This window comes from Elephas maximus, chromosome 23 (genome assembly GCF_024166365.1).
Source record: "Elephas maximus indicus isolate mEleMax1 chromosome 23, mEleMax1 primary haplotype, whole genome shotgun sequence".
Classification (NCBI taxonomy): Eukaryota; Metazoa; Chordata; class Mammalia; order Proboscidea; family Elephantidae; genus Elephas; species Elephas maximus.
The window spans coordinates 60,494,016-60,520,524 of record NC_064841.1 but is presented as its reverse complement, the minus strand read 5'-3'; the positions used below and the strand labels follow the sequence as shown (position 1 = coordinate 60,520,524).

At 37.6% G+C, this 26,509-nt stretch overlaps 1 protein-coding gene across 3 annotated transcripts in view; it reads right to left on the bottom strand.

The window, feature by feature from the left end:
- The window catches only part of PAN3 (poly(A) specific ribonuclease subunit PAN3), a 171,450-nt gene that overhangs the window by 82,885 nt on the left and 62,056 nt on the right, over positions 1-26,509 (bottom strand). For 2 of the 3 annotated variants that reach the window (XR_007515085.1, XM_049867477.1), the window contains exons 5-6: positions 24,947-25,108; positions 847-994 (exon numbers count right to left, since the gene is read on the bottom strand). Coding sequence is in view for 2 of the 3 variants with exons in the window: in XM_049867477.1 (XP_049723434.1) it covers positions 847-994; positions 24,947-25,108 (310 nt within the window). In the remaining variant the exon portion in view is untranslated. The remainder of the gene's footprint in view (positions 1-846; positions 995-24,946; positions 25,109-26,509) is intronic. The other variant, XM_049867478.1, reaches the window with a different exon arrangement.

The window sequence follows — 26,509 nt, the reverse complement described above, 5'->3', positions numbered from 1 at the left end:
CAAATACTTTACAACCTACTCAGCATTTACTACGTATTCAACATGATTTTATATAGCTTACCTTTCTAGTCAAGGTACATGGCAATGGGGATCGGTGATGTGACTTCTCTAAGGAAATCTTAATATTTTTATATTAAAATAAGGACATATGTTATGGAGTAGGACACAAAATTTGCATAGTTTTTAAGATAAAAGAGGGACTTCAAAGAACCACTGGTCTCTCGAAGGGTCACTCTGAACTATGCCTCAGGGCCCCTGGGTATAAGGGCATTTGCTCGAATTCCTGTGCCATTATGAGTAATGGCACATGGATGACTGGGAAGTTCTGCTTCCCTACACGATGACGTGTTTTACATTTCTTTTCTACTATTCTATATGATACCAAACATCTGAAAGGCAATGTATCTGAAGACATATTTAAAATGACATAGATAAAATTATTTTTTAAGGAATTTCATACAAAGGGAGGATTCTGAAGCACACATACTCATCAAGAGCCCCTCTGTTTCAGATGCTTCAACCTAAGTGTTTGCGTGAAACAGCATCATTGCCTTTAAGAAATAGGGGAACACCAGTGTCCAGATCTTTTTTTTCCTAAACATTTTCTCCTTTAAATTTACATTTGTGCTTTTAGAATTCCTTATATATAACTTTCACACATATTTAAATTTTGCTTTGAATTTCTGAAGTATAAATTTGGCCTATGGTACCAAAAACAACATAAAATCCATTAATGTGTTCAAAATGTGAATCATTCAAGTATATAGTTCCAGTTGTGAGAAATTAAAAGCAAATGGTGCTTACAGGTTTGGTATCTGGCTCACTGGAAACAGTTACTCAACTTACCTGGTGCTAATCCAGCAGTAGCAGGGCTTCCCATGGATGGGTGAGAGAATACTTGAGAGAAGGCAGACATATTTGACTGGGACACGTTACTCAGCCTGGAGGTTGATCCTCCTTTAGGAATAAACTCGCTTGCAGTAGGATTTGGTGTCTATTTAAAAATCAAATATAGTAAGTTAACACACTTTAAGTCCAAAAAAAGACATCTGAATCTACTAGGCATTATTCCATAGTGCTTTATTCACTGATAAATGTCTGAACTAAGTATTTATTGAAAGGATTTACAAGCGTTTTAGTTTCCTTTTTTTGGTGTATCAGATTTCTCAAAGGAAATCTGATAATCAAATTTGAGGACTTTAATCATTTCACTTGCAGAATTTTAACCCCAGGAACAGGTAAAATTTGCCTTTACTATCAAATACACATCATTCCCAACTATCCTAACACATTTTAGAGAACTGGGAGGTTGTGATTACCTCAAAACTGAGCAACAAGTTTCAAATTTAATATTTTTAAACCACTTCTACTAGGTAGAGGTCAAAACTGTCTTTATTCCAGAATTAATCACTTCCTTTTTTGTAAACAGTTAAGACATTTCCCCCAATAATATGGTGTCACGTACTTAAGCAACAGAGAAGAGACAAGAAAAACACTTAAAAAAAAGACAAACGTGGGAGGAATCAAGATATAAGAAAAACAAACTAGAAACCCCAGCCCTTACAAAGTATCACATGCAATTTCTGTTACCTTAAAAATACTTTACAATTACATGAAATAAAATTTTTTTCACAGTTGTACTATGCCATAACTTTTTATATGCTCAGGTAGCATGGTACTTTTGGCTTTAAAATTTAGTAAGCACATCATGAGATCATACATCAAAAATTCATAAACAGCATATATTTCATCCATGTGGAACAGGTGTACATCCTAAATATTTTTCTAAAATGCTGAACACTGTAAATTCTACATGCCAAAGTATAATAAAGATTCAATGAAAGTTAGCATTAATGATACCATTTAAACTCAACTTCCAGGACAATCAACTAAGGAAATAATGTAAAGAGATAATTTAGTGTGTTCCAAGTTCAGCCTACATTTTATGTATACATATAAACTAGGTTTAAAACATACTGTGATCATCATAATGCAAAGAATTTAATCATTTAAAAGCATTTTAAAGCTTTTAAGTTAAGATAAAAAAATGAATTTCCATAGGAAACAGAAATAAGAAGATGGACTAATTACTGTACAACTCAAGAACAACTTCCCTATTTGATATGAGACATTTTAAACTGTCAAGTGAGAGTTCAAAACATTAGACTTGGAAGGTAGCAAGTCAAAAGGCTAACCTATGTTAAACTCTGTAACAAATGATTTTACCAGTTATGAGCCAGCTAAAATAAATACAAAGTGATAAAATATAGAAAACATGCTGTATCTGGGCCCAATTAAAATACACCAGGTATAATAGAGAATGAACCTCTTTATCACCATATTTAAGACATGAACTTCTGAAAATAAATAAAAATCAGGACTGAGCCAACATACTTCCAAAGGGAAATTTTTTTTTCATCTATCATTTATGTGTACATTTCTACATCTACCAAATTCTAAAGTTTTCAAAAACAGTGGCATGTTCTTTAAACATATAGCCAACCCCATAATTTCCATTTTACTGGTAGAGCAATCACCAGTTATTGGCAAACAAATGGCTAGTAATAGGATCACAAGTGCTTCAGAGGTAAATTAGAGTGTACCAGCTAACCCTAAATCTAAGAAGATGAGGGTCAAGATAAAAGCGATCAGGTGTCCTGGTACGAGAGCCCAGAATGCCTAAGAGAGATGGAGAGTTTAAGGTTGGGGATGTACAAGGTTATTAGGGAAAAGCAAAATTTTATCTGAATACGAACATTTTTGAAGCATATTCCTAAGAAACAGATACGATCCAGTTTCCATTCCATTTATATTCTATAGTTACAGCAGACTATCTGATTTCAAAGCTGGGTTTCTCTACCTTAAATCTATTTTAAATTAATTTGAAAGCTTATTTTTAAGACATCCTGTAAAGGAGAAAGTACATTATACCGTCTCCAACAAATCACATATAAAATGTCATAAATTATAAGGCGCTTTCAAATTGTTTTATTATACTAGAAGTTATTAACATTAATGTAACTACTGAACCTATGCACTAAACTGCAACTTTTAAAAATTCAACAACCACAGATGCCAAAACCCCTACCCAACAGTAAATGTGAATTTCCAAGTGAAGAAAAAAAAAAAGTGAAGAGAGGGCCTAAAATCCCCCCTTCTATGTCCTGATTTAAGATGTTATCCTTTCCCTTGAGTGGGTGGCTTGGGAGATTTTTTTTCATCTGGAAATATTTGAGATTAGAGAAAAGGTAAAGGGATTTACATGGCAGAAAGAAAATACACAGGATTCCGCTGAAATGCCAAGAAATGGAAGTCCAGGAACAGGGGTGGTTTGGGAGATTTTTTTCATCTGGAAATATTTGAGATTAGAGAAAAAGTAAAGGGATTTACATGGCAGAAAGAAAATACACAGGATTCCGCTTAAATGCCAAGAAATGGAAGTCCAGGAACAGGGAAGTAGAGCTACTATTAACAAACAAACAAAAAAAACATAAATTCACTGGAGCCAGATCAGTGGAACTATCATATATTTAAGATAATAATGAGAAGGAGCCCTGGGGGTGCAGTGGTTAGGAGCTACAGCAGCTAACCAAAAGGTCAGCAGTTCAAATCCACCAGCTGCTCCTTGGAAGCCCTATGGGGCAGCTGTACTCTGTCCTACAGGCTCGCTATGAGTCAGAATTAACTCGACGACACCTAACAACAATAATGAGAAATTAAGACTTCACCTAGAAGACTTTTCATAAAATTCTTTAAAATAAATGTTACAATAAATGGGTATTTCTCTGTAACATATGAATTCTTAAAACCACTTGAATGAGATCATACGAAGTAAAAAAAAAAAAAACAACAGTGTAAGTGTGTACCTTCAACATGCTAAAAAGAACCATTTTTGCAAGATAAGAAAAAACTTGTAACTAAAACCAGTATCACATTAAAATGAAGTATTTGTTTAAAAGACAGCAAACTATTGTATCTAAGAGAAAGACTCAAGGATTTCGGTTATACATATTACTTGACAACCTTCAAAAGCACTAAAGAAAATGGAATGAATACGAAGTAGTGAAAAAAATTAATCAGTTTCACTATTTTTGCCCTATGACTAAAATAGTCCTACTTAATAGCTACCTGTCTCCTTAATACTTTTTTTTTTTTTTTTAAATAAAACATGAAAACCCTGGTGACATAATGGTTAAGTGCTACGGCTGCTAACCAAAATGTCGGCAGTTTGAATCCACCAGGCGCTCCCTGGAAACTGTATGGTGCAATTCTACTCTGTCCCATTTTGTTTTTTATAAAATATACAGATTAATGTTCATTTCTATTTGTAATTTTAAATCCCAGCTTTCATTCTTATCTTGAACAGCTCTAAAAGCACATTAAAAAAAAGGGGGGGGTTAATTCAAGTCAAACAACAGACATTCACATTCACTTATCAATAAAAATAAACGTTTAGGTTTTAATACACTTAAATCTACAGTGCAATTTTCATACTAAAAACACCAAGTGCTTTTTTATATAGTAAGTTCTCCAACTGACAACATCCTCCAACATTTAGATATGATCTCTACCTGTCTCTTTCGAACACAAACCAAGAGTCCTACCCTTTACCTTAAAAAGTATTGTTGTTGCTGCTGACATTATTATTACACTTTATATGTGATAATAATTGATGTTTCAGTCCAGACACCCCAAACAAAATCAAAGAGTCTTTCCTATTTACAAATGACCAATACAGGTTTCTTACAAAAAAATTTCTGATGAGGTTTCTAACTCAGGTTTAAAACAATTTTATGCTTTTCGATCGTCATCATTATTCCACAGAAAGTGTTAATTTTCAATTAAAACCCAGTATTTGATACTCAAGTGGAAAACACAATACTTACTAAGACCACAATAGCTACCCATAAATTAGGGATAAATAAGCAGTGAAATTAGATGATAAGTGCAGTCATTAAAATTCCTTATGTAGAAAGACAGGAAAAATTCATACTGAATGAAAATAAAACATAAAATATTATGTTTCATTGCAAATATATCAAAAAAAAAAAAAATCTGATGCCATAAAATCTACTCCAGCTCCTAACGACCCTATAAAACCAAACAAAACCAAACCCAGTGCCATCGAGTTGATTCTGACTCATAGCGACCCTATATGACCGAGCAGAACTGCCCCATAGAGTTTCCAAGGAGTACCTGGCTGATTCGAGCTGCCAACCCTTTGGCTAGCAGCACTTAACCACTATGCCACCAGGGTTTCCCAACCCTACCGAACAGAGTAAAACTACCCCATAGGGTTTCCAAGGTGGGTTCGAACTGCCCACCTATTGGTTAGCAACCAAACTCTTAACCACTGCGCCACCAGGGATCCATGTCAAAAAGTTCTGTAAGAAAACAAAGTTGTGTTAAGGTGATGGGATGAACAATTAAGAAATTCAAATGTCTGTTACGGAGCCCTGGTAGTGCAGTGGCTAAAGCGCTCAGCTACGCACCAGAAAGTCAGCAGTTCGAACCCACCAGTCAAACCTACCAGTCGTTCCACAGGCAAAAGTGTGGCGGTCTGCTTCCCTAACGATTACAGCCTTGGAAACCCTATGACAGTTCTACTCTGTCTTATAGGGTCACTATGAGTCAGGATCACCTCTTCTGCAAAGGGTTTGGTTTTTTTTTGGTTAATGTTTGTAAATATTATTATTGATTAGTTGTTTTTTTTTTTTTTTTAATTAACATAGAAAACTCTTAAGACCAAAACTACCTTCTTTGGTTCAGAATCCTTAAAATGAGTTTAAGCTTGCTTTACCTGCCCTAATGGCTTCATAAATTGATATAATCTCTCTCTTCTCTGAATGAAACATCACCTGGTTAACTTTTTAAGAGCTATACTTATACTGAGGTATACCTAACATAAACTGCATGTATTTAAAATGTAAATTTGATAACTTTTGACATACATATACAGCCATGAAACTATTACCTTATTCAAGATAATATATTCATAATCCTCAAAAGTTCCTACAAATCTTTTTAATCCCCTCCCTCCCATCCCACTCTACCTTCCACTCTGGTTCCAATCACTGATCTGCTTTCTGTCACTACAGATCAGTGTGCATCTTCCAGGATTGTATGTAAATGAGTTACGTGTACATACGTATGAACTGCTGGTTTGCGGGGGGGTGGTGTAGACTGGTTTCTTTCGCCCAGCATCCATGTTACTTATCCACGTTATTGCAGCTATCAATATTTCATTCTTTTTTATTATCAACTACATGCTAAGGAGTAGCGTGAATCCGATCCCCACGATAGGGGACACATCCAGTCCTCACATTCCCACTTCTCCATCTTGATCACCAGCCACCCCCCAAGGCACTCTCCCTGACACTAGCTACCGGAGTTAGGTCACAGCTCACAAGTAAAAAGGGCAGCTCCAAGTTTGGGGAGTCCACATGACACCCCAACCTCCTGAACTGCTGGCCACAAATTCAGGGCTGGTTTCCCACCACCCCTTCAGGATGCCAACCACAAGCTCAGGAGTTACACATGACATCTCACTTTCTGACCTGCTGGCTCCCACTAACCTTTTGGAGAGAATTCACTGGAACACCTTACAGAATTCAGAGAGCATACCACACTTACCACTAGAGGTTTATTATAGCCAAAAAGGATACAGAGGAAGAGACACCCACAGCAAGGTCCAAGAAAGTTCCCAACGCAGAGCCTCTGTGTCCCAAGAGACGGACTACCCTCTCGACAGTAAATGTTCTTGGCAACCAGGAAGCCCTCTGAAACTTAGGGTTCTGGGCTTTTATCGAGCAGTGCTGCATGGTAGGCTAAGTCATGTCTCCCGAGGCTAGTTGATATCAGTGAGTCTCTTCTGGTCTAGCCAGGCCAAATTCTCAGGTATGGACTGGAAGTTCTAGACCAAGGAACCTGAATTACTCCCAGGATTATTTTTCTGGAGCCAAGGATAAAGACCACCTGACTTGAAGTAAGACTAGGTCCTTTGCACCCTACTGAAATACCACAATTTTCTTATCCTTTCACCTGATGAACATTTACATTATTTCTCATTTTTGACTGCTAATGCTATTTGTACAGACATATGTTTTCATTACTCTTGGGTGAATTCCTAGCAATGCAATGGCTTGGATGTATGTAATGGCTTGGATGTATGTTAGGTATACATTATTTTTAATAAATTGGAAAGCTGTTTTCCAAAGTAAGTGCACTATCTTATATGGCCACCAGAGCTGTCTGAGAGATCAATGTTGCCCTATGAAGACACATGCTTTGTTCAGTTTTTTATGTTTTAGACATTTTAATAGGTATGTACGGGTATGTCATTGCAGTTTTAACCTGAATTTGCCAAAGGACTTGTTTGCCATTCTGTACCTTCTTTGGATAAGTATCTGTTCACATTTTTTAACTATTTGTACTGAGTGTGTTCTTCAATTAATGAATCCTGTAAATTCTGTATCATCTGGCCAGAAGTCCTCTGTCAGATATATGATTTACAAACATCTGCTTCAAGTCTATGATGTGTCTTTTCATTCTCTTAACAGTATCTTTCAAACAATAGATATTCCTAATTTTGATTAAGCCTAGTTTATCATTTTTTTCTCTTCTGGGTCATATTTTTGGTCCTGTAGCTAAGAAATATTTGCCAAACTCAAGGTCACAGACATTTTTTCCTATGTTTTCTACTGTTCAGAGTTTTAAATTTTACATTTAAGTCTATGATCCATTTCAAGTTAATTTTCATATACAGTGTGAAGTATGGACCTAAGTTAATGTTTTATGAATGTTGAGATCCAATTTTTCCAGCACCATTTATTGAAAAGGTCACTCTTTTTCCATTGAATAGCCTTTGCTCCTTTGTTGACAATCAACTGTCCATATACTGGTGAGTTAATTTCTGGACTCTCTAATCTATTTCACTGATTTATTTGCCCATCTTGTATTCCTAGTTTGCTGAAAAATTTTATCAAGCTACTCCACACTGACACAGTGGCTGCAATAACAGGCTCAAGCAAAACGATTGTGAGGACAGCGTAGGACCGGGCAGTGTTTCCTTCTGTTGTACACAGGGCTGCTGTGAGTCAAACCAATTAGACGGCACCTAACAACAACAACAACAAAAGTTCACACTGAGCCACCAGCAATTTGTCAATTACGGTTTAAAGTGTTCCTACTGACACACCGGCTCCAGCTGCCAGCTTCTACTCCAGGGCTTCTGTTCTCAGTAAGCTGTGAAATCATAACTGCCTGTCTCTCCAGCTTTGAGGGCAGCAGTTTACCATGTGACCTCAATTCTCTGATGGACCTAAGAATTGTTGGTTTTCAGTTTGTTCAGCATTGTTGTTACTGTGAGGAAAGGAGTGACAACTTCCAAGCTGTTTACATGTCAGACCAGAAGTCATGATACATTCCATCGACTGATTTTTTCACGTTAAACAAACCTTGCATTTTTGAGATAAGTTCTACTTCTTCATGATGTATTAACCTTTTATATATCATTGGATTCAATTTGCTAAAATTATGTTAAAACTGTGTGTACCTAAGTTTGTGAAACATACTGATCCGGAGTTTTCTTTTTGTATGATGTCCTTGTCTGGTTTTCTGCATCACAGCAATGCTGACCTAATAGAATGAGGCGGGGAGTTTTCCCTCTTTTTCAATATCTTGGAAGAATTTAGGTAGAATTGGTATTATTTCTTCCTTAAATACTTGGCAGAATTTGTTCATAAAGCCAATGTGACCTTCTTTGTGGGAAGGTTTTCAACTTTAATTTCTTTAACAGATAGAGACAGGTTATCCGTTATTTCTTGAGTGACCTTTGGTAGTTTGTGTCTGTCAAAGACTTGCCCATTTTGTCTCTTGTCACGTTTCCATCAAGTAATACATGATATTCCCTTATTATCCTTGTAATGTTTGTGGAATTCAGAGATGTCACCTATTTCATTGCTAACACTGGTAATCTGTGTCTTTTTGACCTAATCAGCCTGCTAGATGCTTATCAATTTTCTGGACCTTCTTCAAAAACCACCTTTGGTTTCATTAATTTTTCTCTATTGTTTTACTGTTTTCTATTCCACTGAGTTCTCCTCTAATCTTATTTTCTTATGCTTACTTGGGGTCTGATTTGCTCTTCTTTTTCTAGTTTCTTAAGATTGAAGCTGAGAACACTGATTTGGGCACCCTTCTTCTTTTCTAACATAGGCATTTATTGACATAAACTTCCCTCTAATTACTGCTTCAGAGGCAACCCACAACTTTGGATGTTTTGATTTTCATTCAGCTCAAAACGCTTTCTAATTTCCTTTCCTACTTTTAAGTTGACCCATGAGTGATTTATAAGTGTGTAATTTAGTTTCAAATACATGAGGATTCTCCAGGGACTCAAAAGCAACAGGTTTTTACTAGCTTAAAAAAAAAAATTTTTTTTTAATGGCATTGAACATTTTTTCATGTACTTGTTGGTCATCCGAATAACCTCTTTGGTAAAATGTCTGTTCAAGTCCTTTGCTCATTTTTCGATTGGGTTGTCTTTTTGTTGTTAGGTTTTGAAAGTTTTATATGTATTTTGGAAACCCTGGTGGCGTAGTGGTTAAGTGCTACAGCTGCTAACCAAAAAGTTGGCAGCTCGAATCCCCAGGTGCTCCTTGGAAACTCTATGGGGCAGTTCCACTCTGTCTTATAGGGTCGTTACGAGTCAGAATTGACTCGACAGCAGTGGGTTTGGTTTTGGGCATACGTATTTTAGGTATTAGATCTTTGTCAGATATATGGTTCCCAAAGATTTTCTCCCAATATTTAGGTTGTCTCTTTACTTTTATAAAATTGCTTGATGAACATTTTAATTTTTATAAGGTCCCATTTATCTATTTTGTCTTTTACAACTTGTGCTTTTGTTATAATATCTGGTAACCGACTGTTAAGAACGAGGCTCCGCAGACACATCCTTATGTCCTTCTCTAAGAATTTTACAGCTTTAGTTTCCACATTTAGGTCCTTGACCCACTGAATTGGTTGTGTACGCTGTGAGGCATGGATCTTGATTCAGTCTTCTGTATGTGGAAATTCAGTTTTCCCAGAACCATTTATTAAAGAGACTCTTCTTTCCCCACTGAATGGACTTAGTACGTTGTCAAAGGGTATATGGGTTGACCAAAGATGTATGGGTTTATTTCTGGACTTCCAATTTGATTCCACTGGTCTATGTGTCTGTTGTTATACCAGTATCAGACTGTTTTGATTACTATAGCTATATAGCATACTTTGAAATCAAGAAGTGTGAGTCCTCCTACTTTGTTGTTCTTCAAAGCTGCTTCGGCTATTTAGGACCTATTGCCTTTATGTACAAAAATGAAGGTTGCTTGTCACCACCTCCAAGTCATAGGAATCCTATAGGACAGAGTAGAACTGCCCCCACAGGGCCAAGGAGCAGCTTGTGGAGTTGAACTGCCAACCTTTTGGTTAGACCCCAAGCTACTGCACCACCAGGGCATTAGCCAGTAGAGATATGCAAATCAAAACCACAATGAGATATAACTTGACTCCCACTAGGATGGCTAAGATTAAAAAAAATAATAATAACAAATAGTCACAAGGACACAGAGAAACAAGAACCCACATCCATTGCTGGTGGGAATGTAAAATGGCACAGCCATTGTGGAAAATAGTCTGGTGGTTCCTCCAAAAGTTAAACACAGAACTACCAAATGACCCAGCAATCCCACTCCTAGGATATACCCAAGAGCCTTGAAAGTAGTGATGCAAATAGACATATGTACACCAATGTTAACTGCAGCACTATTCACAACAGCTAAAAAGTAGAAACAACTTGAATGTCTGTAACAGATCAATGGATGAACAAAACGTGGTACATACATACAGTGGAATACTACTCAGCTATAAAGAGAGATGAAGTCCTGATCCATGCTACAACATGGACGAACCTCAAAAATCTTACAAGTTAATCCCAAAAGGACAAACATTGTGTGACCTTGCTTATATGAAATAACAAGAACTGGCAACTGTATAGAGACCACCGGGGCGAAGGTGAGGGGGAAAGGTGGAGTCACTGCCTAGGAAGTAGTGAGTATTTAATTACTGGATAGGACATGTGGCATCAGTTATGGATTTTGGCTGCACAACATGATTAATGTAATTGATATCACTAAATTCTAAATTGTACACCTGAAAAATGCTGAATCGGCAAATGTTCTGTTTTATATATACATATTTTACAGCAAGAAAAGAACTGTAAAATAAACGGTAAACAATTTTTTTTAAAAACCCACGGACCATACCAGTCATTCCACTGTACACTGGGACTGCCGCCCTAAGCTGGCAGCTGACTCCATGGCAGTTAACAACAACTTTGAGGCAAAGCCTTCCTAGTGACCTATTTGATGCTTCAATAACTGTGAGGTTTTCCACACTGACTGGTGAGAGCAGGACTATTCTTGGCCCTGTGTCAGCTCTGAGAATTGTTTCCTCTGCACTAGTCAAAAAGTTCTTTCTCTAGTTCAGCTAGCCTCCTCATTCACATCCTCTGATTAGTCCTCAGCTAGAGACGCAAGGGGAACCCTTTGCAAATCTCCAGAGTTCTATCTGTGAGCTTTCTCTCCTCCAGTACTTTTTTCTGTGAACTATAGCCACCTAGACCTCCGTGAACATCCAGTTTGGTCTTCTCAATTTGGGGAGGTCATCAGGCTCCACCCGAGTTCCCTCCTCTCCCTGCCCCAGACCTGGAAGCCCCCTCAATGCAGTATTCACAAGGCTCAGCTCATTTGCTTGCACGCCTCTCAGGGATCACTGTCCTACCCTGCCTCATGTCTGATGTCTTATAAACTTGTTGTTTTGTATCTATTTTGTCTAGCTTTTTAGTTGTTTGTGGAGTGAGTCCCTGTTGCTCCATCTTGGCAAGAAGAGGAATCTAGTGGTGATATTTCTAAAATATAAATTCCTTAGTTGATCCGAAGTTATCATTATATAAAGTTTAGCCAACTCCTTTTGTTTTGGTTAGATCAGAAGCCCACTAGTAGAGGGAGGTGCTTTGCAACTATCGCTTCAAACAGCTTGCGATGAAATCAGTCTACTTCCTTATAAAGCTGGTTTTTATTGTCACGTTTTGCTGTGCTTTCTGTATGACTTCTTTCCTAAATAATTACATCAGAGTTCAACTAACATCCTCAAGATAATGCAGATTATCTTTGAAGCACCAAGTCGTAAAATCTATTCTACTATTTCTCAAATTCAATTTACTTCTACACATCACTGCAGTGTTCTCACCTACATCAGCACCATCTATGCCCAGTTTTACTGTAGCATCCTCCTAACTGATTAACGTGACCCCTATCTAGCTCACCACTAACCCATCATCCATACTTTGGCCAGGATAAAGGAAAATGCAGAAGAGAGAAAAAAGAGGAGGAGGAGGAGGAGGAGGAGGAAGGGAAAGAAGGAAGAAAAGGAAACATTTTAATGACTGTATTGCTGAAATCTAATTAGATTTAGCAGATCAAGTCTCCCTAGTCCTGGGCTGAATTAAGCTGATTTTTAAAAAAGGAAATAAAATGTTGGTGTTAATCTTTTAACTTATCTACTTTTTCCAAAACCACCAATTCCAATCCTCCGTCTTCACTATTTTTCTTCTTTCTCTGGGGTGACAAAGAAGCCAAGTTGGGATGAATTCAAAAGACTCATGTTCAAGGGGTTTGTGTACACACGTGCATGTATGTGTGCGTGTCTGTGTGTGTGTGCGTGTGTGAGTGTGAGACTCCTGCCAAGGACAAAGAGCAGTGAAACTGTGGGAGAAGGGGTTACTGATAATGAGGGAGAAAGGCAGGGGTAGAGAACTCGTCTTGCTAAAATGATCTAAAAGGATATTAAAAGATGAGCTTAACAGAAGAGCAGCCCTATTTCAGAGCTATTTTTACTAGTCTTCAGTTTTCATAAACAACATAAAGAGGAACAGGATAGGATGGAAAGGAGAAGTCAAATGCCTAACCAGAATTTGGTTAACCATCTCCACAAGATTTTTTTTAAAATTTAATGGGTTGTTATTTCCCCATATTTCAAGCGTACCCAAATACGGTCAATTTATGATTTATTATCAAAATATACTTGGCTTCTGGATTATTCAGAAACTGAGCTATTTAGGACCAGGCAGGTCTCATTGTAGAAGTTAAAGTCAGACCTAATACTATTACTATTGTGAAATGAGTCTAATAACAATGTTTACAATTTTTTTGAAGCAAACTGGGCCCAAAAGAGATTACACTGATTTTCCAAATCAGATAAAATTGATGTAAACAGTAAAAAAAAAAAAAAAAAAAAAACCATTGCCGTCGAATTGATTGTAACTCATAGTGACCCTATACGACAGAGCAGAACTGCCCCACATGGTTTCCAAGGAGCAGCTGGTGGATTCAAACTGCCAACCTTTTGGTTAGCAGCAGAGCTCTTAACCACTGTGCCAGCAGGGCTCCTTTTCAGTTAGGAGGCTAGAATTCCAAATTCAGGCACCAGCATTAGGGGAAGACTCTCTCTCTGTTGGGTGTGAGCTGTTAATACAGGTAAAGCCCTGGCTTAGAACCATGTCTGGTACCTAGTTCTCACTACGTAAATGTTTGCTAAACCAAAAAAAAAAAAAAAAAAACCCATTGCCATGGAGACAGAGTAGAACTGCTCCATACGGTTTCCAAGGAGCAGCTGGTGAATTCGAACTGCCAACCTTTTGGTTAGAAGCTGTAGCTCTTAACCACTATGCCACCAGGGTTAATTACTAGTGTTTCCAGAGATTCACAGCAGTGTTCTATTTATAACTTGACTATCTGGCTTAAGGGGAAGGTAGCATGTGTATGTTGGAATCTGCCAAATGAAGATCAATTAGTAATAAAATTTATGTTATACATTAAAATTAAACAGAAAAATTTTCATGGATTTGGCATAAAGTAAATAACAGATTGAGACTACAGGAACTTAAATTCCAAAGATACTCTTCCATTCACCCTTTACAAAGTCTGTTGGGAATGAGTAATACTATGAATGCTTCACGTAATCTCCTGGTGTACTTTTCTTGAGAATTGTTTGGCAGTATGAATCAAAATGAAACATAAACATGCCTTTTGACCTAGCAACCCTACAGCTAGGAATTAAAGCTAATTAAAATCACACAAGTAGAAAAGATAAACTCAGCACGACACACTTTTATGATTTTATTTTAAAAAGGAAATAACTAAAGTATCTATTAGTAGGAATCTGGTTATGTGGATTATGGTACACAAAACAGGGTGCAGCCATTAAAACGTATGTTTTTTTAACATGGAAAGAGATCCCTATGACGTTGAGTAAAAAATAAAAACCAAAAACCCAGTGCCGTCAAGTCGATTCCGACTCATAGCGACCCTATAGATTCAATAAAACCTCAGCTTCCGAACAGCAATTATGCTAAACTGCTATTAGTAGCAGTGTCTGCGCGTGTGTGCGCACGTGTGCCCGTGTGTGTAGAAAGGTAAGATGTTAACGCTCACCAAACATCAGTAGAGGTGTTATCTTTGGCTGGGAACATTTTTGCTTTCTTTGTATTTTTCCGTATTATCTGAATTTTTTTCAATCGGTATATACAGTTTTTACAAAAAAGTTTCAAGATGATTTGTTTTAAAAGCCCCTTATACTGCTTCTTTTTCATTTGTTTATCCTCACTCCATGGAATGGTATTACCATAAGAATTCACACAAAATACCTAATATTTAAAGTGAGACCAGTAGAATCAAGGCATACAGAAAAGGAAAATCTACTATCTAGGGATCTGGAGGATTGCTGCTGTTGTTGGTGCCCTCAAGTCAGTTCTGACTAATAGCGACCCCATTCACGACAGAACGAAGCACTGCCTGGTCCTGCACCATCCTCACAATCATCTCGTTGCTATGTTTGAGCCCACTGTTGCAGTCACTGTGTCAATTCATCTTATTGAAGGTCTTCCTCTTTTTCACTGACCCTCATTTTACCAAGCATGACGTCCTTCTCCAGCAACTGGTCCCTCCTGATAACATGTCCAAAGTAAGTGCGAAAAAGTCTCACTATCCTTGCTTCTAAGGAACTTCTGGAGGATAGAAAACTTCTAAAACAAAAACAGATGAACTGCCCCTCTGCCACTTCAATAAATTTGATGATATTAACATGTCATAGCCAAAGCCAAACCCACTGCGATCAAGTTGATTCCAACTCACAGTGACCCTGTAAGACAGAGCAGAGCTGCCCCATACAGTTCCCAAGGCTGTAAATCTTTACAGAAGCAGGCCACCACATCTTTCTCCCACAGAGCCACTGGTGAGTTCGAACTGTCGACCTTTTAGCTAGCGGCTGAGTGCTTTAACCACTGCGCAACTGGGGCTCCTTATTTACCTGTCAAAGTCCTCCAAAAACAGTAATCATTAACAGTCACAGGACATACCACCCAGTCATTTTCAGTATTACCCTTCCTAAAAAGAGGAAAAACATTCATTTAGGTCAGTTCGTGAGCACTCCAGGAAAGTGAGGCTGTCACAACGTTCCAGATTGGCAAGAATTACTTTCTGTAATTATAATTATCTCGTACACCTGTGCAAGAAGCCCTGGTGGCGCAGTGGTTAACAGCTATGGCAGCTAGCCAAAACGTCAGCTGTTCGAAGCCACCAGCTGCTCCTTGGAAACCCTACAGGGCAGTTCTACTCTGTCCTGTAAGGTTGCTATGAGTCAGAATCAACTCAACGGTAACAGGTTTTTTTTTTTTTTTGGTACACCTATGCATATCCTCTATCTATAGCTATGTCACTGTGAAACCCATAATTTAATATTTGTCATATTCTATAGCAATCAGGTTTACCTAGAGGCATTCTCCCAACAAAGAATGACGCCATACTTAATCATCAAATGTAACACATATTAGGGTTTTCGACTGTTTTTTACATAATCACATTTTATATCATGAAACTGTACAGAAATTAAAAATTTAAAAAACGTCTACAGCATGATGTTAGAAGGCCAGTATCAGGCCAAATACTAATCTAGCTACATAATCACTCGTTCAGGTACATTCGCTCAATTATTTGAATATCACTGCATAAAACAAACTATTCTAAGCACTGTGCTAGGCACTGTGGAAGAAGGAAGACTGACAAATTAAACACGGGTTCTGCTTCTAGAACTCACAGGCTAGCATTTCACAGGCACAGAATGTACTCTGAACCAATTCCACGTTCCCAAGAGCTCAGAGCATACAGACATCAAAAATCTATTAAGTGCCTACAATGTGTCATACACTGCTGGCCTATAGGATGAGTTCTATAGACAAATAATTTGAAAAATATGTTAAGTCTAGGAAAAAGCGAAGAAATGCCCCCTATTGCCGTCTAATTAGGTACGTCATAAAGGCCGTATGCTTGAATTGAATCCTAAGTAGAGGTTTGTTAAGTCAAGACAGAGAGAAGGGTACGCCAAGCAAAGTGAAAAGAATGTTAAAGGGCACAGGCATGAGGAGCAGGTATAGTCCTGGAATGCAAGCAGTGCAGTAGCTTTACAGCAATAAACAGGAGCAAAATCACAAGGTACCTTGGATACCTCTCTAAGGGATGTGGATTTTGCCCTAATGACAAAGACCAGATGACAAAAAGGAGAAAGAAGATCAGATAGTGGTTTAAAAGACAAGACCAGAAGACAGGAAACCAGGTAAGAGACTATAACAATAATAATCTAGGCGAGAAATGAAGGTGAGTCTAAATTAATCCAGTAACAGTAGGAGTGAAGGCATTTTGAAAGATAAAGAAGTAGCATGATCTTAGGGGCTAAAGAATGTGGCACATGAGAAAGAGGGAAGAATCAAGAAGAGCTCACAGATTAGACAAGTGGGTGATGCCCATAACCAAGGGAGAGAGTGGACACATGGCTGTGAATGAGTAAGTATGTGTGTCTTGGTGTATATGAATGGAAGAGCAGGTTTGAAGGAAGAGCTACGGCAGTCATCTTAGACATGCTGAATTTAAGAAGCCCTTACGCCACATGGGAATCCCTGGGTGGTACAAACAGTTAACACGCTCAGCTGCTAACAGAAAGGTTGGTAGTTCAAGTCCACCCAGAGGGGCCTTGGAAGAAAGGCCTAGCGATCCACTTTCAAAAGATCAGCCAGTGAAAACCATATGAAGCAGTTTCATTCTGACACACATGGGGTCACCATGAATTAGAAATGATTTGACAACAACTGGTTTTTTATGCCATATAGATAAAGATATTTAGAAGACATCTAGAAATACTAACATCTAGAGTGAGTGCAGAGGACTGGGCTGGAAAAAAGTAGGTGGCAGTCAAATGCAAACAGGGAGTAAGTTGCTGCAGTAATGAGGCTATGTGAGATCACCAAAGGATACTATAAGGAGTTAAAGAGCAGAGAGACAAGGAAAGAGCTTGGGGAGATTTCCTGAGAATCCCAGGGGTCCTGAAAAAAGACTACTTAAGAACGGTCTAAGAGCTAAGAGAGTAAAATTTTCGACAAAAGGAGAATAAACAACAGTGTTAATGTCAGAAGAACTCCACTAATTATGGCAGTTAAGTAATCTTATTAAGAAGTTTCAACGGAGTGGTAGACACAGAAGGCAAAATGCTGTGAAATACAGGATGGATGCAAGGTGAAAAAGGAGCAGCAAAATAAGTATGAACCATTTCCCAAACTGTACTATGCAGTTTCCCAAATGTACTAACTACAGAACCTTTTCCTCAAGTAGCATTCCTTGGTTCTGGGGTTCCAGAACAGGAAAGATGTCCACAAGGCATGATTATTAGCCAGGAGAAGAAGCCAATATAGAGAGACAGACTGTTTAAGATTGAGAGGGACAAATGATTAAATAAATTGCTGAGGGATGGGTCCCAGAGCATATGGTAAAGGAACACCTGTCTGTCTGTGACAGAAGGAAAAGTAGTAAGAAGAGGTATGAGGCAATTCATGCTTGATGGCCTCTTTTTCTCCCCTCTGAAGGGCTGGTCATTTATTCAAAATTGAAAGAGTAAGAACTAAATACGTTTGAAGAGAATGTGAAAGGTTTAGAACAGTGAATAGCTATAGAGAATAGAAAGAGCCCTGGTGGCACAATGGTTAAGCACTCGGCTGCTAACCAAAGGGCTGGCAGTTTGAACCCGCCAGCTGCTCCATGGGAGAAATATGTGGCAGTCTGTTCCCGTAAAGATTTACAGCCTTGGAAGCTCTATGGGGCAGTTCTATCCTATTACCACTATGAGTCGGAATCAACTCAAGAGCAATGAGTTTTTCACAGAGAATAGAAGAGGAAATGTAGGGTCTGAGGTGGGCTAGGGGTCAAAAAGTAGTACACCTGTAGCAATGCCATTTTGACTTCACCACAGGTTATTACCCTGCCTTCACAGTCCTAAGGAACCCTAAGTAGACAGGTTGAAGCTTTATCTTTGTAAATTCCAACCCATTTGATCTAACGCCTGAATTACACCACTCCCTGGGGCCTCAGGCTGAGAAATCACCCGAAATAATGCCGTAACTCAGGGAGTAACTAAAGACTGAAGTACATCCAGTCAGTTTCCAAAACCTCCCTGGGATCTTAAAAGCACCAGTACTAAGTAACTGGAATTCACAGAATCTGTGGGCCCCAAGGTTTCAATGTGAGCATTGTTATATGTGAGTGTTGTTACAATTAACACTTCTCACAAGAAATGCCACTTAATCACACCACAGGGAAAAAAATACCATCGAAAGAAATACTGACAAGTGGATAATGAAGTCAGATGAATCCCTGAACATCTCCAACAGTTCGACGGTTCTCGTTCATTTATATCACCGTGCTGAGAAAGCTGGAACAGCACCACCAGAACACCAGCTGCTATCAGCTCCAACTCACGGCCACCCCATGTGTGTCAGAGAAGGACTGTGCTCCACAGGGCTTTTGACGGCTGCTTTTTCAGAAGTGGACTCCAGGCCTTTCTTCTGAGGCACCTCTGGGTGGACTGGAACCACCAGGCTTTCAGTTAGCAGCCAAGTGCATCAGCTGTTCGTACTATCTAGTGGCAAAGTGTCTGAGAGCCAAAATGAATGGGATTTTATTTGCCAATAACATGTCACTGCTTTTAGATAAATTTTAATTTGCAAGACCATGAAAAGCTTATAAAATCAAGCATTTCCCATCCTTTTACGCAAGCTGACATCTAATTCTTACTGGATGAATAGGAAACACATTAAACTATCCTTTCAATAAAAACATTTTTAAACAAATTTTCTTAAATATTTAAATGAGTCAATATTAAAAAGTGAGCCTCTAAAAGAGTCCCAGTGTTACTACCCTAGTCCACAATACCATATTGCCCAGCACATGTGAATACAAGGAACTGTAAGACTGCACGCACAATAAGCACAAACAAAGACCAAGTTCGGAGTGTGATCAGGTGAAATCAGAGGAATGGATATGTACTTGACACCTACTGTGGCAATCTGACTCCTCACAACAATTCTGTAAGGTAAGGGATAATACAGTTTAACCCCAGGAACTGACATCTGAACTGTGTAATCAAAGAAGAAATGAAAAAACTTGAATTCACATACAGATTGGTCAGGCAGAGGAATGGATTCTAGGAGAAAAGTGAATTCGCATTTGAATCAAATGTTGTTGGTGTGGAGTCTCAGGGGTCTGCTATCACCATCTGCTTGGTGTTTAGGCTGAGATCAGGAGAAAGGCACAAACAGAAGCTTTGGCACTAAACAATATTGTCAAGAAGTAATTAGAAGAACTATTACTAGGCTAGAAGACTGAAAAATATCAAGAACACCTGGACGATGTCAATAAAAACCAAAACCAAACCCAGTGCCGTCGAGTCGATTCCGACTCATAGCAACCCTATAGGACAGAGTAGAACTGCCCCATAGAGTTTCCAAGGAGCACCTGGAGGATTTGAACTGCCGACCCTTTGGTTACCAGCCGTAGCACTTAACCGCTATGCCACCAGGGTATCCATTACTAGGCTAGAAGATTGAAAAATACCATGAATACCTGGACGATGTCAATAGTGAGTTTTAAAAAAAAAACAAGATCCTCAAACATTTCAAAAGAAATCACCATCCCATGTTCTAAACAAATGTGATAATAACACTAAGTTACACGGTAATATATGGTGGCTACGAATCCCAGAAAACCCACCATCAATTTGTAAAGACACAGAAAAATCTTAAATTACCCCAAGATTACATATATTATTCAATAAGAGAAAACGAATAACTTTTAGAGACAAGCAAATGCCTTCAGGATACAGAAACAGTGACACGCACCTAGTCTCAAATATTTACAATCCAACAGCAAAGACAAATAGATAAATTTAATACAAAACAGGATGAAATAACTACTAAACACCAAGCATTGTAGAAACAGAAAAAAAAAAACTTATTTTAAGTATTTGAACAAATATTCACAGAGGGGTATCGTATGACTCAACTCCAAGGAAAAGGCAGAAAAGGTGAATGGGAAAATATTTTTCTTAGGCTGGGTTAACAATACGAGCAGAGTTACAGAGAAATGACAATGTGTTGCATATTACATGGGATATCCCATATGATTAGAATGCAGTATGTATGGATAGAGAGACAGCCCTGGAAAAGTAAGGCAGAACAGAACCTGAAGGGATATTAACAAAAATTATTCAAAAGAGATTTTTAAGAAATAAACTATGTCCACAGTTACTTAAAAAAAGAAGAAGAAGAAGATAAAGATATTGCAGAATTTTAAATAGGCCATAATGACAGGAGACAAAGAAGAAAAATCCCAGGATTCAGAATTAATACATCTGGGCTAGAATCCCAGCTCTACCACTTACTAGCAATAATTTATTAACCATTGCCATCCAGTCAATTCCGACTCATAGGGTCCCTACAGGACAGAGGAGAACCTCCCCATAGGGTTTCCAAGGAGCACCTGGTGGATTCAACCTGCCGACATTTTGGGTAGCAGCCAAACACTTAACCACTGTGCAACCAGGGCTCCTTATTAGCAATAAAAAAGGCCTCCCTAAATTACAATTTCCGTATTTGTCAAGGGATAGTATGTCATTATTATTGTAAAGACTTAATATGACAGCAGATGTAAACTGTCCAACGTATTGTCTTTCAATTAAAGGGCAGTCAAATTTTAGCAGTTTCTTCCTCATAATAAATAGTACAATGTGGATTTTGACAGGGAAGGAGAAGTCAAAGACAGCCTCAGTGACTGGGAAGACGATAATGCCATTAACTAAAGAAGGCATGTAAGAGAAATAGGAGATTTAGAGAACAAAAAGATAAACGGAGTTTAGGTATGCCAAATGTGCAGTGATCCTAGAACACATATCTACAAAAAAACAGAAGGCAAGAAAAATCTGGATCTTAAACTGTGAAGACAGTTCTAACAGAAATAAAAATTTAGGAATCATTAGCATACAGGAAAAGAGCACGTATACCAAGAATAGGGGCTCTCAAGAAGCGAGGAATAAAACAAAACGTCAAGAGTGCAAACAGGAAAGAGTTTCAAAAAGAAAAAAGCGACCAACAGTATTAAGTACTAAACAGATTTGCTGGACTTCGCAAGTAAGGAGGCCTCCAGCAAACTTAAAGAATACCACCAGTCCCCAGGTTACAAACGAGATCTGTTCCTGCGTCTCTACGTCAAGCTTGTAGGTAAGTCCGAACAGGTGCGTTTGGTTCTTATTTCACCTTACTTTTTTTTTTTAGTGCAGGAAAAGCCTCGAAGCCTTTCGATGATTTCAAAGCTGCACATGCAGCAAGTGAAGGCAATTGTGATGAGGACCTTGTTCCGAGTAGGGGTTGGTTCAGTCATTTCAAAGTGAGGAAAATTTACTTAACATTAAAGGGCAAGTATAAGTTGTCCACAAGTCAAATGCTGGTAACGCAGGGACTGCCTGTAGTTTCAACAAAATTTTGGTGACACCAAACTGCAGGCATTTAAAGAATAAATGGATGGTACAGAAACCAGAGAGAAGAGTAGAAACTATTTCAAGGGTCCCCAAACAGGGATTCCAGAAACATAGCAACGGAGACCAGGCGGCTATTTTCAGTATTTCAGACAGCCATGTGAAAAGTAAACATACCCTCCACAAAGCTAAGACTAAGAAAAATATTACGTTGTTTTGAGTCACTAATTAGCAGTTCTATACTTATATATTCATGAAAACATGAATCACTGTTTTATAAATGCTGCGTGTTTGGTAGACAGGCTCTTTCACATTATAAGATTCTTGGTAGAAGTGAATGAAGGATTACTAAGTAAAAAAAGGGCTGGGAATCACGAAGCTCTTGAAAGAAACTCAGCACTGAAGAGAATGAATGCAGTAAGTGGAAAAAAGGTCACGATGCTAAGTCAAGAAGCTGCAGAAAGAAAGGTATTTAAATGTCACCATGAAAAAGATCAAACAAGAGGAAAACGGACTGACCTTAGAAATACTGCACTTAAGCATATCTTACAGTACATGTCTGGAAAACTACGTATGCAGTCTCATCCTCAGAAAAAAATTGCCCACAAAAGTTCAGTTAACATCACACAAAGGTGAAGTGTACAAGTTTTAAAGTCTGACAAACATAGGTTCAAATTTCTGCACCTCTAGGGACTACTGTATAATCTTAAAGTTATTTGGCTTCTCCAAAGATTTTTCTTCATTTAACATGAACAGTAACATTTATCCCATAAATTCTTAGAAAAATCAAAAGAGGTAATACATGCAAAGGGCTGAGCAGAGTACCTGGCACAAGGTAGCCATTTAAGAAACATAGCCATTATAATTGAAATAAAATACAGATCAATATTCCTGACCTTTTGTTTGAGAAGACCTAAGCTTTAAAGAAAAGGAAACAAAACAGGAAAGATGAATAAATCTGGCTATACAACACTTTAAGGCTTTTATATATCAAAAACATAAAATGATATTAAAAGGCAAACATAGAAAGCAAAAAAAAAAAATTTGATATATAAATGCTTTCTATAAATTATTTTTCTTATAAAAAAAAATAATAATTCCAATAAGAAAACTTGGTGACACACACTTTGTATAACTACTCTACCGGTCCCCAGGTTAGGAATCCACAGAGACAGTAATGGAGACCAAAAAAACCCAAATCTGTTGTGTCGAGTCAATTCTGGCTCCAGTGACCCTACAGCACAGAATAGAACTGCCCCATAGGATTTCCTAGGAGCAGCTGGTGGATCTGAACTGCTGACTTTCGGGTTAACAGCTTAATCACTGCACCACCAGGGCTCCAATGGAGACCAGACAGGTATTTTTCAATATTTCAACATGTGACTGATGATAGCATGAGGCAATTTACAGCTATGAAATGCTACACAAGTGTGTAGAGCTAATAAAGCATTCCTCATGCCCTTGAGGAAACAGAACTATGTGAAGCATAAAATAATATTTGAAATATTAAAGGCAAATGATACCAATCCAATCTTTCTCACATATGAATGCAAATCTACTACTAGCTGTTTTAATTAAAAAAAAAAAAAACATAACTATAGTACATATTCTTATACTAATGGAATGACTTTTCAGATGTACTTAAGAGGGGTACCTCAGAACTGCCATTTGGATCAGGAAGGCAGTTCTGGGGAGTCACGTGGTTACGCCTCTGCATTTACCAGTGTTCCAACCCCCACATCCCACAAGCAGTTGCAGTTCCACTTTCATCTGTTCTGATATAGTTGGGTTCCAATTTATTTTCAGACTTTCTTTATAAAACTGAAAAACAATTGTAACCCCTATCAAATCTCTCTACTGATCTCAAAGGCAAGAAGAATTCAGCAAAACAACAGTATTGCTATTCATAATTGACATATCCACAACTTTCCAGTGAAATTTTAAGTATATAATTATGTAGCTCTCCTCAGCTTTACCCTCTCTTTAGTAAAATCCCAACCAAAATTTCAGCTGGGGCAAATACTGTGTTTTGCAATATCTGGAGTACAACTTTATTCCTGTGCCCAATGCAATACAGACATTGCTATGGTATTGATACTGAACAGAAGAAATTATTGTAGAACCCTTTATGAGACAAGGCTGATGACCAAAATAAAACCAACTTGTTAATTTTATTATATCGTTTCTGGGTATGGTACATACATGTGAAATTATAGGATTTGGCTACCAATATATTTAAAACACCAGTTTACTCAAAGTATGGAAGGAAGGATATTTTAGCTCTGATTAAACAGAAATTTTAATTAACAGAACTATCTATTATACAATAATAGCCTATTTTTTAAAAAATAAGACTATAATGATTATAATCCAAATTAAAGTTGAAGATAATTTCAATCATTTTGCAGATACTTCAGAATCTTACACAGAAGCTAGCCTTGTTAAACTTAATTTCCATTATTCAGTACCAACAAGTAAAGGCAGACTTAAAGACTGAAAGTATCTGTAATAACTTTATGACAACACATTAGTGAAGTTAATTTTAGGACAAATCCTTAATACGTCTGTTCATATACAATTTACATTTTAGAGTAAAAATGTACAAAAAGAAAACATATGGCGCTTCCTGTTGTTCAGACTCCAAATAAATGGAGCTTTCTGTAACAAATATTATTATATGACTTTTGAATGTAGCACTCTGAAGAACTCTGTATATTAGAAATAACTAAACTCAACTGTTAAACCAAAAGGAAAAAAATAAATTTAATAAAAAGAATAAGGAAATATACTAGAATCAGAGAAAGTGCAAAAAGCCAATAAACAAAATCATTTAGTTGGTTAATGGGCCACTAACCTTAACTTTGATTAAAAAAACTTTTTAAATCACCTAAGTATATCAGCTAAGTCATCTGATCCTTTCACACCCACCACCCCACAGACACAGAAAGCAGCGAAGATATTCACTTTCAAAAAATGTCTAATAAAAACGTTTTACCTGTAAATTGTTTTCTGTGACTCTGTTCCACCAAACCATATTGATGGGTACTCCTGATTTACACCTGTCAGCAAGGCAGCCAATAGGGTTCTTTGCTTTTCGTGCCTTTGATCCCATCGGAACTAGCCTCTCCTCCAGCATCCCCAGGCGATACTTCCTTGGCTAGGAAAAAGAAGGAAAGAAACCAGGCCACTCCTAACATCCCCCACACTAATCTAAACTAACATGACTAACATATAGAAGCTATTGGGAACAGTGAAATAGGAAACAGGTAAAGTTTCTAAGACACTCCCTCTAACCTCTAACATCACCACCCACCATTTCCCAACCCCATCCCACACCTCCAAAATTACCCATGGTTCTATAAAGTAACAGGTGTTTTAAAGAAATACATTATAATCTGATTTTACAGACTTCATTTCATGAATAGAAATTAACTTATCAACAAAGTAAATGCTTTGCAAAATTTCTTCCACTGGCACTTACCTATTCTCACTGCCATATGAAGGAATGGCTTCAAAGGCACAAAACACAGGTATAAAAAAAATTCTCCAAACTATATCTTTTTCTTATCCCCATCTTGGGACCTGATTTGCCACTGATAACCACCTCATTCAATAAGAAGGTGACCCTTAAGGAATGGACTTAATACTTCTAAAGCTCTATGCACATGAAACGAAGGTACAAGTCTCTCTTTTCATACTGAGCATTGAAACTTAAGATGACTCAATGAAAAAAAAAAAAAAACTTCAGACTAAAAAAATAGAAAATACACAAATTTCATTGTGTTCAGTAAAATCATAAATTCCTTGGTTAACATTATAATACAATTAACTATCTTAATAGTGATTGGAAGAGCTTTTGTGCATGAAATTTAATGATGGTTTCTATCATCTCACTTCTCTTGAAAACAAATTTGCACTAAGTTGTACCTTAAAGGGAATTTGTGTGTGTGTATTTTCCCTTCAGGGAATACTGATACATGTTTGGGGAGCTATTTAATTTAAAACCTGAAATAAGAAAGTCTCTGTATACTCACTGTTCCATTATGAGATACAGTAAGACTGCTGAGACAAATACTCAAAATTAAGTTTCTTCCCAAAAAAGGTGTCATCACCAAATACGTTTTTTTTTTTTAATTTCTATTATACAGACAACCAACTAGAAGAAAACAACTTCTAAGTTTCAAAATGACCTGGAAAATAATGCCCATTGAAATTATCCAATGCAAACTAGGTTCTCCACTCTCAAATAGGCCTCCTACTACGTTATCCTTGATTTAATGAAGGGGGAGGTGATCACAATAGCATTAAGAAAGCAGTAAATAAAGTTTTATAAGGTTAAAATATTGCCGCCTTTTTGCAATGTTTGACCAATTCAGTTACTTTCTATGCCTACGTCACAAGCAACTTTTGTGGATGAGAATATGTACCCTTCCTGGTTCATGCCACACGACCACACAAGTCCAAGAATTTTAAAGCAAATTATTTCAGGTAACATAATTCCTTGAAAAGAGTGTAAGATCAAAGTCATATAAGTTTTTGCATTCAAGCAGACAGCTAC